At 39.5% G+C, this 16,994-nt stretch overlaps 1 protein-coding gene across 2 annotated transcripts in view; it reads right to left on the bottom strand.

Annotated features, from left to right (window-relative positions):
• The window catches only part of ARHGEF28 (Rho guanine nucleotide exchange factor 28), a 298,793-nt gene that overhangs the window by 86,340 nt on the left and 195,459 nt on the right, over window positions 1-16,994 (bottom strand). For both annotated transcript variants that reach the window (XM_058560657.1, XM_058560747.1), the window contains 5 exons: window positions 15,705-15,912; window positions 12,843-12,954; window positions 8,650-8,692; window positions 3,924-4,047; window positions 3,445-3,577 (listed from right to left, as the gene is read on the bottom strand). In XM_058560657.1, coding sequence (XP_058416640.1) covers window positions 3,445-3,577; window positions 3,924-4,047; window positions 8,650-8,692; window positions 12,843-12,954; window positions 15,705-15,912 — 620 coding nt within the window. The remainder of the gene's footprint in view (window positions 1-3,444; window positions 3,578-3,923; window positions 4,048-8,649; window positions 8,693-12,842; window positions 12,955-15,704; window positions 15,913-16,994) is intronic.

Below are 16,994 nucleotides of genomic sequence, written 5' to 3'. Positions count from 1 at the left end.
AAGCAAGAGGAATATTAATTGTAGACAAACTAAAATTCAATGTAAAAGGCATTTAATGGCATTAAAAGGTCATTTTATGTGGATGAAAGTTCAATCTGCAATGAAGTGTGATGTGTGAGCTTCAGTGCACCAAATAATGTAACACCAAAATATAAGCAGTGAAATTTATATAAACAAGGAGAATTTTATAGAAATACAATTTTTGTGGAAAACTAGCAACTCAGGCTTTAACAAAGAAAAATATGGACACCAGGATTTTGAATATTTATATTATGTTTTGTTTTATATCATATCATGTTTTTAATATTAGAAATACTAACCTTCACAATTAAAAACAAAAATACATTAACTAAATAGGATTATTTACCCAAAATGGCATAGATTGTACATGTCATATTCTCTTACCCAGTGTAAAAAACTTAATAATAAAGTTTAAAACCCCAACACTCTCCTCCCCAAAAAACTGTAAATCTTAGAACTTCCTCTAAAAAACTGCGGGTTAAAGAGAAAATCAAATATACATGCACACTGATTCTAGAATTTAATCTACGGCAATAATCAAAGATAAGGACAGTGATGTGTACAAAAGAATTCTCGTTCAACATTATATTGTGAAAATCTTGGAGAAAACTTAAATGTTCAGTAAGTTAGGAATAACTAAACACATCTGACAGCATCATCAAATGAAACATTAGCATAAAAAGGTGACTTTTTATTATAAGGGACTCCATCAAAATATGAATAGCAATTTTCTTTAGGTGGTAAAATTTTGGATAATTTTAAGTTTCTCCTTAAATCTTTTATCGTCTATGAATCTTATTGCATTTTTTAAAAATTAATGACTATTTTAAAAGCTAAACATATCCTATGTACTTTCAGCAATTTCCATCTTCCACTAAAACTTCTGACCAACTCAGTATATTCTCAGACATATTCTGTACAAAAGTCTACCTTCCAGTGAGCGCTGGCTTCCTAAGCTTTCCATCAGTCATTAACTACATCTGAGCGTCTAAGGGCCCAGCTTTGTGAAAGCTGCTGTAGAGGATACAAAAGAACCATTGTGTGATCACAGTCCTTCAAGAACTTAGGCTATTCTAGTAGTTAACATCAAAAGAGGTTGTACATAACCCAATATTAAACAGAACAGGATAAATAGCTCATAACATGATGTGCAGGAACTGAGCCACAGTGGTCAGAAGACCTCCCACGAGGAGGTGAGAAATGGGGACCAATGCAGAGGAGTCAGGAACACGAAGGACAGAGGCAGGACAACACAGGAGGTGGGGCAGCAGGCCCGGCAGGCCTCTGGAGTAAACCAAGGCTGACGAGGGAACAAGCGGAAGGACTCGCCAGTAGGTGCAGACAGGGAACCAAATGCACCTGAAGAGCCCGGGCTTCGTCCAGTAAACACAAAGGAGACATGTTCTTCAGTGTATGCGGGCTGACGAAAGTGGTGGTGTACCAAGATTCATGGGGTAAATGTAGTCAGAATAAATCCTAAGGGAAAACACCCAGAGGGAGGGAAACCAGAACAATTGGCTCTCAGCAGTCCAGAAGGTGGAGATGAAAACCCACCAGAGTGGTGACAGGGAGAAAAGAAAGAGCGACTGAACAATGTCAACTGGAGGACAAGCAAGTGGAGGGTTCAACGTGCCCAAGAGCTGAGCTCGTGCCCTTAACACAGGAGGAAGGATAGCCTTTTGCATGTGGATTCTGAGGTCCGTTTTAGCCACGCTGGTCTGAAGACAATGCAATCTTTGGGTGACGATGCCCACAGACAGGGTCACTCTGAGCCAGTGTGGCTGGGACGGTCTTGGTTTATACCGCAGTTCTTCAGCAATGTGTCAAAAGCGGCCACAAATTACATGGGTGTTCAGCCTCTCTGGGCAATTGGAAATACGGAAGTAGAAAGTGAGGGATGAAGATGTTAAAATCTGGGAAGAACAGGTCTAAATATAGTGTTTTACAACAAAAGATTGGATGACTATACTTAGAAACAATAAAGGAGAAAACAAACGCCCAGGAACTGAGTTCGGAGCGCACTCCGAGTTCCGAGAAAGGAGACAATGCAGGTGGGAAAACAGAAGAGTAGGGGCCACGGAAAGGAAAGCATTTACCTAAATGAAGGGACAATCAACAAGAAGACGGATCAGTGAGTTTGAATAACGAGGCAAGACTCGCAGACTTGACTAGGGAGCGACTCCAAGTCTCCGTCAAAAGCAGGACTGCTGCTAAGTAGTGAGGCCAGAGGCCAGAAGGCAGATGGCTAAGGAGGAAGCGAAGGGACAGACATTAGAGCAGTGAGTGGACAGCATCCGACTTGAGGAGTTTGTCTTAAAATGAGGAGAGAGAAAGGCAGTGGCTGCGGCTGGGGTACAACTGAAGGGATCCAGCCCTGGGAACGACCTATGAAACATACGACATTGCACGTATAAACTGACTGCTGATGTGCAGGCAAGCCAGAAACAATCCATCAACAATGTTACAGCAGATTTTTAAACACTCAGCAAAATACATCACATCTGAACTGCTTGATGTCTTTTCAGATCCCACAAAAGAAAGAAATCAAGTCTCCAAGGAAAGCAAAGTTAAAGCACGCAATAGAGCTGGCATCATTACAGACAGGGTCAACAGGGAGAAGACGACGCAGTCTGCCTTTCATGCCACACGCAGAGTGTATTTCCATCAGATGTACAACCATCGATGCAACATTTGAATTTTAATTTAATCACTTTCTAGGAATTTAAAGAGGAACTTTACCTGTAGCCTTGCCCTGCTCTTCTCTTCCCTTTGTGCTCCCACTCCATCTCCCAAATATTTCCCTAATTCTGGCCACCAAATACATAATATGTATTTCACCTGCCTGGGCCTGAATTCTTTTGTGCTGATCATTCGTCCACTCCACAAATATTTACTTAGTCCCTACTATACACAAGGCACCGTTTAGGCACTGTGGCTACAGCAGAGAATGAAATCAACCGACAAAAATCCAGACCTCGTAAAACTTATTTCCTGGTGAAGGAGACAGTAAAACCAATACATAAAATATATAGTAAGCTGGATGCGTTAAATGCTGGGGCAGGGGTGGGGGGGGTAGAAAAGCGGAAGCATCAGGTGCCTCAGATGAGCCAAGCATCAGGTGGTCAGGAAAGGCCTGACGGAGAAGGCATTACCGGAGCAGACTGAAGGAGGCGAGGGGGCCATCCATGGGGCCGAGGGGAGAGCTGCCGGAGGGAGGAACAGGCTGGCACGGTCCTACAGCAGGAGCATGCATGGCATGTCTCAAGAACAGCAAAGCTACCACAGTGACTGGAGCAGAGGGAGCAAGCGGGGGAGGACGGGATGCAAGTCTACGCAAATACGCCACCGGTGGCCGTGTTCTCAGAGAGCTTACTGTCTGGGGAGGCCACGTGCAAAGACAGCACACCAGGCCCGAGAACTTACTGGAACACTGGAATGACTCCTTCCCCAGGAGCGTTTTATCACACACCGAACACTGCAGAACCCCAGAGAATGTTCCAGGGACAAAGTGATGTCGACTCAGTTTCTCTTTGTCTTTGGCATCCTTGCTTTTTGTCTTCCGATATAGCAGCAGCAGCAGGAAAGTGGGGGAAAATGAGAAAAAAGAAATGCTGAGAGGCAACCTTCTTACAGAAGCCATACAAGCAATCTCTATGTCTTCTATCAGAACACGAGGACTGCACATCACGAGTACAACACCACCAAACTGGAATAGCACCGGAATGTAGTTGTCTTAGTATTTCTAATAACTTGGACAATACTCCATAAGAAACAGAGGTTTTCAGACATATGTGCATTAAATCTCAGGTAAGCGATTTTAACGGGAAAGTAGGAACTACACTGAGCACTGAGAAGCTGAGCCGTCTATGTTTTAGAGACGACAGGCAGAAAACCTTAATTACCTTAGATTTATTCCGAGGATTAGTCATCCTGTTCATGAGGAAGCTGAAAGTTCGGCTCACTTTGTATTTTTCAGACTCCGATTTGGCAGGTATGATGTACTTATCCCATTCTTCTTCCTGAGTTCTACAAAAAAGAATTTGTTATCATGGCCTACAGGATTTAAAGAGGAGCAAAACACAGCATATTCATAAAATGTGTGTGTACATATACATAAATATTTTTATACATAAATTTTTACATATTTTTTCAGGTTTTAATGGTTATTTTAAAGCTAAAGATAGAAACTATTAAAAAATGTGTCTTATTATAGATGGATAGGTGGACAGATGTATGATAAAGCAACTATCTCACCATGTTAACAATTATGTTAAGAATCTAAGTAGTGGAAACAGGTATTCAGTATATAATTCTTTCAACTTTTCTGTACACTTTAAAATTTTTCATAATAAAATATTGGAGAAATAAAAGAAATCAGACTCATAATTTTTCTCTGACAACATTCATCTCCCTATTTACCATGCTAACAGAATTTTCCTAGGGCACAGAGAAGCCAAATAACAACGTGAAACCGGATGTTATTTATTTTCGAAACACAGAAATGATACTCAGCAGACACACATTTTCTTTGTCAATATAGCCTGAGAAGAGCGTGCGTGTCCCTTCATTCAGTCTCTCCCACTCCATCAGGCCGTGTGCAATCTGCGACTCTAGCTTGCAATGGAGAGAAGCTGTGGACACTCCTCCAAAAAGGAGGCAAACGCGAGAGAACTGCACCCAGTCTGTGAACACACTGAACATCACTTATTGTCCTCTAATCCACATCACCATTCTCTAGAAAAATACACGTCCCAGCTATGAAAAAAAGCTGCATTTCCCCTGGAACTTCCTCTGACAGTCTTATATTTCTAATATTATTACAGAGTGAGCAAGAGAGAAAGAGAATATATTAAAGATCAACTTAAGTATCTTGTCAAACCAGATAACCCTTCTGTAGACTATTTCCAAAACGAACACCTCATAACTGAAGTCTCTCCCATCCCCAGCTGCTCATCTGCCAGCGTCAGTGGCTACCACATTCATCTCTGGGAAATACTTTTCAAAAGCAATCCTATTATTCATATGCACCAAAATATGTATGATTACATTTCATGAAAATGTCGAGTTTAATGACAACTTTCTACGACTTCAGTTTTTCTCATCTGATCAATGACAAGCTTAGACTAAATTATTTCTAAGGCCTCTTCTGACACTTAAATATAATATGTACTTACCTGGTACAATTAAACAAAACTTTAAGTTATTTAACCTCTATATTAGATAACTGAGAGTTCAAACCTATGAATGCATTTGAAAAACTAAGAAACGGCTTCAGAGCTGCCTCTTGGCCATGCAGATCTAAAGGCATGGTCAGGACAGTGTGTGTCCTGCTACTCGCATCCTGCACAGGAAGTGAAATTGTGTTTGCTACTGAGAGAAAACAGTTGAAAAGTTAGAAAGGAAAGAGGTGAATAGAAGTGAATGCACCCACAACTACTCAGAGGAACAACAGGAACTCAGACCCTCTTAATTCCTTCCACAGCCACCTCCTCAGATAACTGACTAGTCAACGCATTCTAAGTTTCCATACCTCTTGTGTCTTAAGCATCCTAATTTGCAAAACTCCTGGCATAATATTCAACAGGCTCACTTTTGGAATGGGGGAAAAACACATTTGAGAGCTTAGAAAGAATCCCCTCTGGAAGACCTTTTATGACCCCACTAGGTGCCATTCAGCATCTGAGAGAACAGTATGGCGAGGAGACCTACATCTCAGAGTTAAAGAATGGTAAGGCCCATGTGGATTTTGAGGTCAAGAACTCTTCTTTTCTCGGGGCCAGCCCGATGGTGTAGCGGTTAAGTTGGCGCGCTGTGCTTTACTGGCCCAGGGTTCACAGGCTCAGATCCCAGGCATGGACTGACGCACAGCTTGTCAAGCCATGCTGTGGCAGCGTCCCATATAAAGTAGAGGAAGATGGGCACGGATGTTAGCCAAGGGCCAATCTTCCTCAACAAAAAAGAGGAGGACTGGCAACAGATGTTAGCTCAGGGCTAATATTCCTCAAAAAAAAAAAAAAAGAAGTCTTCTCCCCTACTTCCCAGCAGGAACACAACTTAACTTTCTCAAATAAAAGAAAATCACTTCCTGTTTACCCAACTCTACTCCCCATCCCCCACAGTCCAGAAGGCTATGTCAAGAACAATATTTCCGTTCTGATTTAAAACCTATAAATGCACCCAATTTCCCATGTATCCTCTAAACTTTCACAAAATGACATAAAATCATACCACTTAATCTTTAAGCTCAAAGATTGATAAGACCTGAAACATGACCAAGTAAACAAAAAAATATTGAAACACTAAATACTAAAAACTCAGAATAACCATCCAAGCTGGTAGAAGTGTGACTATCATCAACATGATCTGTCAGATTACGAGAACGTGCCCATTACAACACAGCGTAACCTCTCGGCAAGTGTGGAAGGCTGGCTGATTCCATGTTTCAAATCTAATGTAACTATGTGGTATACACCTATCTAACAATCACGTAATTTAGAGAAGAACTGAAAGGGAAAAATCCTCAATTGATTTGACAACAGAATTTAAACAGCTTTTCAATTTATAGGAATCTGGAAAAAATTAATTTAAACTCTTTTCGACATCCCAGAACAAGAATGTCTAAGCTCTGTTATTGACTTGATGACCAATGGAATCACCTACGATACAGTTTTACAAGCCTCATTCTTCAGAGACTCTCTGGGTATCACCTCTCCAACAGGTAAACAGGTATTTAAAATATATTAAGAATATGGATCCTCAATATCTGAATCCTCAACCTATTATATCTATAAACTATTTTTTTTAAGAACTGGGCATCTAAGTGTTAAAAAAAAAGTTCCCACTATCCAAATTGAAAATTGATACAGTGAGACTTCTTTGAACACTCAAATGCTCAATTTTTTTAATAGAAGCTAATGGATGTAGTAAATTTAAGATAGATGGTGGCAATAAAATAACTGTGTCATGCCATACAATTTTTAAGAAGTTGGGATAGATGAAGTATCTGCTCCTACAGAAATGAGCCTACAAGATCTGGAGTGAGCCCCCTTTTACCTGGCTGCATTCTTTTCCAGAAACTAAGAGATCAATATAAATAAGAGAATTCCAAAGTAGGCAGACCCTCAAGTAAACATCCACAACATGACCAAAGCTAAGCATTAGGCATGGCCAGGGATCTCACAGACATATCCAACAAGATACCAGGAATACAGCAGGTGAGATGAAAGATCTGCTGTACTAGATACACCGGGGATACGACTGAGAACCTCAGATGGTTTCAGGAGGTAGACCAAGACAGACTAAAGAACAGAAAAGACCAGGAATGACAGAAAATGAGGAATAAGAGCAAAAGAGACACTCCCTATACATCTCATCCAAGTTAAAGCATATTGTATGGTAACATTTAATCAATTATGACATTGGCTTTTCCAGTTTTAAATCCCTATCCTAATGGAAGATAAATATATTTGATTTTTTAAAAAAAAAATCTCTACAATCAGTCCATTACTTTTCTAATTGTTAAAAAGATGGCGGAGAGAAGACTGCTAATCAAAACAATGACCAGGATGATGAGCAAATTCCAGAAATAAATCGCGTCCAGAGTAAATCGCTTAAATGAGGTAATCAATGTAAAAGAGTGCAGGCACACCCAGTGATGGTCATTACTGCTGCTCCTGCTTTCATCATCGTCATTGTCATGATGTCATCTTCATCATCCTATTCTTACAGGGCATTCTTAGTCTTCCTCTGTTTTTATTATTTCCAAGTTTCTATTCTGGTCTCCAAAAAATAGGAATGAACAAAAGGAGGCTTTTTCTTATTGATACTTTTATTCCAAGATTCAAAGCAAAACAGCCCATCTTGATCTATATATTAAAATGCTTCACAGTTTTGGCATTAATATCACCAAAATTAAAACCATTTTCCTCTTTTTCACATGGTCTCTTAAAGCCAAATATTTATTCCATTTCTGACATTACCCCAGGGCTATTTCACAGTGTGACTCATGAGCAGTTAAGTTACTCAAGACCAAGAGAACTCAGCAATCCTGCCTGCTCACTAGTCAGCTTCCCAAGCTTTACGCCAGTGAGTAAGCTTAGGCTTAAAGATTTCAAATCTGCGTACCAATCAGAAAACCGATAATGCTTCAAGTACTTTCTGCTTCATTTATTCTTTGTTCCAAACTTAACACTTCTAAGCAATATTCCATAAAGACAGATAGCAGAGACGTTTAGGCATATTCTATAACTGACCACCCAGGGGCCTGTTACCATAGTGAGTCTTCTTGTCTTGGCAGACAGACCTACCGAGAACCTGATGCCTTTCTAAAGCAGGTGGTCTTCACACTGCTCCCCTCTTGGTCCTATACCCTGGAGGTGTTTGGCTTTGAAAATAACACAAAACAGAATACTCTGTCCCCAGTCCTGAGGCCTGCACACCTGGGGACTGAAAGGAGCAGTTGGCTAACCTACACAGATAAAGATCACAGAGGGAGAGGGGATTCAGGCAGGCTCGTTACACAGAAACCTCTCACGAAACACTGAACAGATATCAAAAAGGATGCGATGTGCAAACATTTTTCAAGATTGATCAAGAAGTCCCTCAGGAAATTTGGAACAGTTAAAATACCTTTTTTCTCTTGGTGGCTCCGGTAAGCTGTAAGCTCTTTGCTCTACAAGACACAGAACAATAAAATGAAAAATAAGACAGACAAACTAGCAGTCATGTGTTAGTCTGAAGTGCACACACTCAACCTTATTTTATCATTATACACACCCAGTTAGAAAATAAGGAGAAAGCAAGTCATTGTACATAAGTAGGGCATTGCTCCAGAGAGCTTTGTCACTTTTCCTAATTTGGAGAGAATGGGGAGGAGGCCACCACATGGCAACATTTAACGACTTTATGAACTAAGTCAGCATCAGCAAGGGCAGCAAACATTTTCAGAAGTGCAGAAAATTAGTTTTGTCTTTTTGGATATTTCTCACCAGAGCTTCATCCCTTATTTGCATCATTAATTCCCCAACATATAGAATCAATAAATACCTTAGCTGTTTTGTAGCAAAGCTCAAAAGAAAAGTCTTGAAGGCCAGCATAAGAAGAGTCCATTTTAATATAGCTGCAATGCCTTTATAGAGTCCTAGCAGCAGCCAGTTCAGAGATGTGCTTTGTGGCTCATAGGAAAGAGAAAACCGCCTTCCCATTGGACTTGTGGGGGGCAAAAGGGGCAGGCTCATGCAAGCAGCTTAGCGCCATCTTGTTTCCAAAAGTGGAGTACTTACTATGGGGATGGAGCAGAGACACTGACTTAGACAGTGAGAGAGACTGAAGGAGGGAACGGCCACTGTGGAGCACACCATCTACAGAGCAGGGACAAATCCTTTACCGTTACAATACAGAAGAGTGAGGAGGCAAAACCAGGTTGAAAAAGGGAGATGGGCCAGATAATAACAAGGAAAACCAGTAAATAAATATCCCTTGAAATGTATAAATATCAGTGTGGAACTAACACTATCTTGTAGGCAATAGAAAATCTACTTTGAAGAATTTGAAGGCTTTATCTTACTGCCTTTATTCAACGTCCCTCAAATTAAGTCATGGGCAGAAATCATTATCCTTATTGTAAATAGGCTGAGGTGCCAAGAGAATAAGCCACATGTCTAAAATAATCAAGCCAATAAAGTACTAGACCCAGACTCAGGCAACTGAACAAAGTCCACTAGGATTCCATCCGTCAGTGCACGACAACTTTCAAGGACATTCACTGCACTCTTCAAATTCTTAAATGTAGAACACTTTTCTTCATCTTGATGAGGTTGTAATTATCATCTCAATATTGACAATGTTCCTTTCTACCTAAACCCACCATGTACCAAAGGGAAGAATGGGACTGGATTTTGTTTTATGGACATATGAGCATTAAATAATAAAGTTGCCACCGTCACAGTCTTGGATCAGGGAAAAAAAAAATATGAGAAATGATAGTAACTCACTCTTTGGAAGTGACAAGGAAGAGAGAACGTCTCAAATAAGAGTAAAAAGGAAAGACCACCCTATCTTTGTATGTCTGTATTACGTACATATAGGGAGTGTCCCACTGGACAAAAGGAGACGTGGACTCTGTTTAAACAGAGAAAAATTTCAGGACCATTCAAGACTCATTGGGAGAGGATTTACAGCAACACAAATGTCAATTTACCTCTGATTAATCTACACAAATGAAACAAGGAAACGTTAGAATACATCTTTGAACTAGTTTTCACACCTGTGCTTTGATCACATATATGGTTAAAATTATTCCTTCTTTCTTAAGAGTTAATTTATTCTTCAGAGTCCTATGGTTTTGACTCTCTAAATGGCATCCATCAAATGTTTGCAACCCTGCAGAAATATCCACTGGAACCTTTGTACATTTAGTGTGTAGCCTCAAATCAAATTGCCTGTTTGTAATTCTTACCTTCTGGAGAGTATCAAACTCCATTCAAATAGCCCTGTTTTTAAATATATGGTCTAAAGATAAGCTTTTATTCACAGAAAATCCAAAGGAATTGGTGTCAGTTTTTTATCCTTTCTAATTCAAATGCAAAGATTTAAGGGTTGTATGTATGGCAAAGATATCCTTCCTTATTATAAAAGAATTCATAAATCAGGGCTCATGTCTCTTATAAACAATCAATTTCCTCTCAGTTATCTGGTCAACAATATCAAACTTCAGAAGTGTCTGACTTTAAAAATCAGAGATACTACAGATCCAAAGGCGAGGCCACCATTTTGCACACTCCATGGAAGACTTGAGAGAGTTTTCCAAGTGGTTACGGTATAAAGTTACCTCGCCATCTGGGACTATCAGTGAAAAGGTGTCAAGCTGCCATTGGAAGGAATCCCAACCTAAACAAGGTTAGGGAGGCCTGGAGATCCTAGAAAGACTCATGGTATGGAAGAAAAAAATCCAAGGCAAATTCACTCCATCTTATTTTCCTGTCCTTTCTTGCTCTTAGTCCTTTGCTCCATCTTCCCATTCCAAAAATTAAAACTGACGTTTATTATCAGTTTTGCTTTCTCCTCTTCCAAAAAGATTTCCCAGAAAGAAAAAAGAAAAACGAAAAAAAAACACCTAGGGTACTTGTTTTGCATTGTATGTATTCTTGTCTACTATATTCATTCAACAAATAAGCATGGGAGATGTTCAATAAGTCAATCATTGCTTTAGGATGGCAGTTCCAAGCACAAAGATTATGCTTTCAATATTGCCCCTCATGGCATAACAATGAAAAACAACAACAACAATGCAATAAAGCAAGAATAAGAACAAAGGAAAGAAAAAGGAAGGAGTAAAATAAACCTTATTTTAAATATTCTACATTGGGAAATTGAGAATACTTAAGCACATCTCATGCTCTCTGAGTTTTTTAAGACTCTTAAGGATAACAGACAAAAAAGGCATTATCTAATACATTGACAAAAAATTACAATGCTATGTATTACAGATTGCCACAAATACTTCCATATATGCCTTAAATTTAATTATTACATAATTTGTACAGAAAGTATGAAATAATTACACTTCAAAATAAAGTTGAGGGGCCGGCCCCGTGGCTTAGCGGTTAAGTGCGCACGCTCCAATACTGGCGGCCCAGGTTTGGATCCCGGGCGTGCACGGATGCACCGCTTCTCCGGCCATGCTGAGGCCGCGTCCCACATACAGCAACTAGAAGGATGTGCAACTATGACATACAACTATCTACTGGGGCTTTGGGGAAACAAAAAAAAGGAGGAGGATTGGCAATAGATGTTAGCTCAGAGCTGGTCTTCCTCAGTAAAAAGAGGAGGATTAGCATGGATGTTAGCTCAGGGCTGATCTTCCTCACAAAAAAATAAAAAAAATAAAGTTGAAAATGGGGGAGGTGGATGAGAGAAGCTACAAGGGCAGCTCCACATTGGCCATAATTGTTCTATTTATTGATCCAAATTCACTTTTGAAAATTCATCAACCTATCTGCTTATGATCTGCACCCCTTTCTGTAGGTGTACTATATTCCAATTAAAATCTTACTGCATAAAAGTTTCACTTCTGGGGGCCGGCCTGGTGACGCAAGCGGTTAAGTGCTCACGCTCCGCTGCAGTAGCCCGGGGTTCAGCGGTTCGGATCCCAGGCACGCACCGATGCACCACTTGTCAGGCCATGCTGTGGCACCGTCCCATATAAAGTGGAGGAAGATGGGCATGGATGTTAGCCCAGGGCCAGTCTTCCTCAGCAAAAAGAGGAGGATTGGCAGATGTTAGCTCAGGGCTGATCTTCCTCACAAAAAAAAAAAGTTACATTTCTGATTGCTTACATTGCCACAAGAAATGTTGAGATATATTTACTCGTGTTTCAAATACGTTCTGTTATTTCAACTTTCTGAAGTCTCTTGCTAAATAAAAAAAGAAAGAAAATATTTTGCAATGCTTTGCTTCTGAGGAGTTAGATTATTTCAGCAATTGATATATAGGGCAAAAGTAATTTTTATAATTTAAAGAAAATTCTCTAAAACTCACAATGAACCTAGAATAAATTCACGTTTATACTATTCTTAAGGAAAACATTTTATTCAGAGAAAAAAGCAACAGAGAGGTGTGTATTTATAATTTCATTGAAACCAAATCTATAACTTGACTGATATCCAATGAGAAAAAGGTTTTGCTACGTTTAGAAAAATCAATTATGAAAATAGAATTGCAGATTTTTGCCTGCTGCTTCTGTGTATTTTATGTACTTTTACTACCTGAAAATCTGCCCTGGAATAGAATGCATTCACAGCCAAATGGTCAATAATGCTTACCTTCACTTGAATTACACACAGTAAAATCACGCACCAACTGAGTTTTTCCTAAAGAAATTTTGGGTGAAGAGCAGGAATAAGAACGTGAGCGGATTCCAGAAAGCAACGATTCCTAAAAGAGATCATAACAAAATTAAAAAAAAAAAAAATTCTACAGAAGACTTGAAAGTATGTGTTCACCATGAATGTTACTAAATTAGCATCTTTGTAAAAAGATTCAACATGAACACTTCTGATGTAATCTTATTATTTGTTTTTCATTTGTTTTTCTTTGCCTCTTACAACTTTAAACTTTCTATTGTCTTTTTAATGTTCTAGTAAACTTGAGCTTTTGGGAATAGTTCCTATACATACCTTAGGATGCAAGTACAACATTTCAATCCAGTTGGTCAAAAGTGAAAAATGAAGCCAAATGACTATGTCTCTGCATATTCAACGATGAATCTGACTTTTTTTTATCTGAGTTGTCAGTTATTTTTGTTATTTTATACTGTAGCATTCAAGCAAAACTTTATATTAACTGATATCTCTAAATTTAATGATTATTAGAAGGTAGAGGAATAGCCACTTACAATTACAAGAGTTTTTAAAACTTCCAGCCATTTAAGTTTATAATGTCACCTGCAGCTTCTAGGGAAGAATGCATCAGGTCAGTATACCAATCTTCCCAGCCTGTGCTCATCTTTCAACAGACCTTCCATCCAGCACTTTCTGGGATGATGTCTGAATATCACTGATTTATATATCTTTAATTTTATTCCTTTTAAATGACTTCCATTTTTTTTTTTTTTTTTTTTTTTTTTTTTTTTTTTTTTGTGAGGAGATCAGCCCTGAGCTAACATCCGCCAATCCTCCTCTTTTTTTTTCGCTGAGGAAGACGGCCCTGGGCTAACGTCGGTGCCCATCTCCCTCCACTTTATATGGGACGCCGCCACAGCATGGCCCACCAAGCAGTGCGTCGGTGCGCGCCCGGGATCCGAACCAGCGAACCCCGGGCCGCCGCAGCGGAGCGCGCGCACTTAACCGCTTGCGCCACCGGGCCGGCCCCTAAATGACTTCCATTTTTGTTCCTATTTTTCCAGTTATATACTATTTCTGTTGTATCAGCAACATTTGTGAAAAATGCAAGATGGCAAGATAATTAAAACTTCGTTTTCTTACATGTTCTAGAAATTTTAAATAAATATGCATAGAACACCATTAAAGCCATTTATGGTACCCAACTCCCATCCAATAGGGGCCTAGTAGGCTTAGGATTGTTCCTACCCATCCATTTTTAAGATATCACTTAAAGTTAGGGCTAAAATAAAGTAACGCAAAATGTGTTACAAAACGAAGCCATCAGCAACTGTCCTGCACAAGCACTGGTCTCCTCTCTTCACCCTAAGTGAAAACACACAGTTTCACTAAGTTCATCAGTTTAGTTGAAGGGCCTGGAGGAATGCTGAAAACAGAAGCTGACCCTGCCTCAAAGGGCCTCGGGCCACAGCTCCCTGACTGTCTTATTAGGGAGGACCCACTGGGCCGGTGTGTCAGGAAGGCCAGCCTGCATTGCCCTATACCCCTAACAGTGAGCTGGCCACAAAGGCCCTAGTCAAATGTCGTCCTCTGCATTTAAGTCATGTATGGTAATTATTTTTCACAACAATGGGGCTTTGACAATTATCCAGAACTCTTTGGCAAAAAGTTACATAGCGTAATTACAGAGACAAGGCAAGATGTTTCATAGGACAGAGTCTTCTTAAAAGTGAACAACATGGAACTGTTTCACAAAGATTGAATCACTTTTCATTTCAAGTAATGATGAGGTTTTTCACAATTCCATTCAAGATGTAAAACTAAGTATTTATATTAACAACCAAATCCGTTTCTTATTATCCAGAAATATTATATGACCTTTGGTTTCGAAAGATTGTGACAGCTCTACAGGCCTCGAGCTGAGGGAAAAGGTTTCCGGATCTGCGGTGAGAGGACTGATTGGATCACCAGGCTTGGGCAACGTGGACAAGACGTCTAATCTCTCCAGAGCCTCATCTGCTCAAAACTTAAAACATAAGTACTGCTTACATCCTAGGTGCGTTATGAGAAAATGATGTGTTTTGTGCACACGTAAAACATGTTTTGTATCTTGTAGAGCACACTACAAAAATAAAGCATTATCACAACAACCACATGTTCATTGTAAGGGAATCGTGGGCGTAGCACACATGGTTTTATAGTAGTAAACTCAATTTAAAAAGAAAACAAGTGGACAATAATAGAAATCAAAAAGGAAGAAAACATACGTCTAAACACAAAAGGGCTTTCTGTGCGAGACTGGAAGAGTTTATTTAGTCTTTTGACAAACAACCAATAAAATGAAACTCCAATGAGAGAAAAGCTGTGTCCTATGGAAAAACTGATAAAGTTTATGCGGTTCCCGATTAGTTCACACAGCCAGGAACCTCAACAAGTGTCAGCTTTGCGTTAGCAATATTATTTACCTCATCACCCAGGCCAAGAGAAAATTTACGTGAGCAAAACAAGTTTGATCACTTAATCCACTGAATACTGCCAGTTTCTCTCCCTTTAAGGAATGATAGCAGAAATTACTGTATGAAATGGTAAAATTTTCCAAATATGCAAAAGATTATATGTACTAGCGGTGAATTAATGAAACACCAATCAGCCATTGTAAGTGAGGACTATACAAAATTACAGAGTGGGAGAAATTAAAAAGACAGACTCAATCAGTTCATGGGTCTCCAAAAAAAAATAGTTTGCCCATGTGAATAAAACATCATTTGTCTTTCAGATCAAGATGGATTTAGGCAACATATTTTCCATGCTTACAATGAACCAAATTAATACCAATCAGAATACCTTTGACTGCAGGTTACTTGACAAAGAAAGTGACTCAGTCCTGGAGATATTAAAATCTGGTTCAGCGGTGGTCTCAAAAGAGTCCAGTTCATCCCCACTAGGAATCCCAGTTCTCGAGGAACTCGGAGACACTGGAGCGTAACAGAGATGGGACTGCTCAGACAGCCCTTCCCCTTCACTGTCTGCATCCAGGGCATCGAGGCTAGAACTAGAACACAGAGTAAGGAAACAAATAAATCATCTAGGAAGCAGACAGACTGGCGGACAGAGTCACTGGTTTCTATTTCTCTGAATTCAAATGTTCTCATTGGTGTGAGGTGCAATGGGTACTCATTTAATTTCTAACAAAATTTATATTTAAGTAGTTTTTATTTTTTTCTCCCTCCACATCTCCTCTTTTTAAACAAAATGTATATTTCCCCAAAGGAACGTTTCTACCTAGCAAAAGTCATTTCAAGTATTCTAAAAAACAAAAGCTGGTTGGAGTTAGTACTATCCTCACCATTTCTGTTTTGTAAATGTAATTATTACAAGCCCCAAATAGTTACTCTTCAAACATTAAAATGCAGACAAAACAGAGCCACAGGGCTCTCTGCGGGGGGAGGCGGGAAGAGGTTCTGGGGGAATTTGCACATGACAGATGCAGCACGGCATTCTCTCTGTTACCCTGGACTGGAAAACTCAGGAGGGCAGAGACACACGCAAGGAGAGACAGCAAAGGTCTCACCCCAGAGTTGGTGTCAAGACACAGGTCAGACATGAGTCAAGCGAGGTCCCAAATGTGTCACATTAGATTATCATTCTCAGAGATTTTTAAAAATGATTCCCATGAGAAATCCACCTCGGAGACAGGCAGTGATTCAGCTTAACTACTGCTTTTCTTCCCTCACTTAATTTTGATAACCATAAAATTAAAAGGAAAGAATTTGACCTTCCACATTCCTGGCTCACTCCATAACACTTATATTTTAAACCACTCAAACTTTGAGGCCAACAGCTTTCACAGGCATGTTAATGCACCATGCATTTTTAAGTGTATTTTTCTTTGGTTATTATGGTTCTGGAATGAAAATTTTAATGACACCACAATGAAACCATCTTGATTATGAAATGTAAAGGACCAGAAAATGAAACTTTGAATTAACCCATTTGGGATATTTTTCTTAAAAAAAAAACATAGGCTATGTAATGGACACTGAATATCAACTTAATAAATTATGACCTAGGTACAGAGGTCATACTATCCATGTCTCTAATCTGAATGTGGAAGACTTAGTCTCGAATCCTTGA

Source organism: Diceros bicornis, chromosome 1 (genome assembly GCF_020826845.1).
Source record: "Diceros bicornis minor isolate mBicDic1 chromosome 1, mDicBic1.mat.cur, whole genome shotgun sequence".
NCBI classification, from domain to species: Eukaryota; Metazoa; Chordata; class Mammalia; order Perissodactyla; family Rhinocerotidae; genus Diceros; species Diceros bicornis.
Note: the sequence above shows the minus strand (reverse complement) of the source record. Positions and strands in the feature narration are given on the sequence as shown.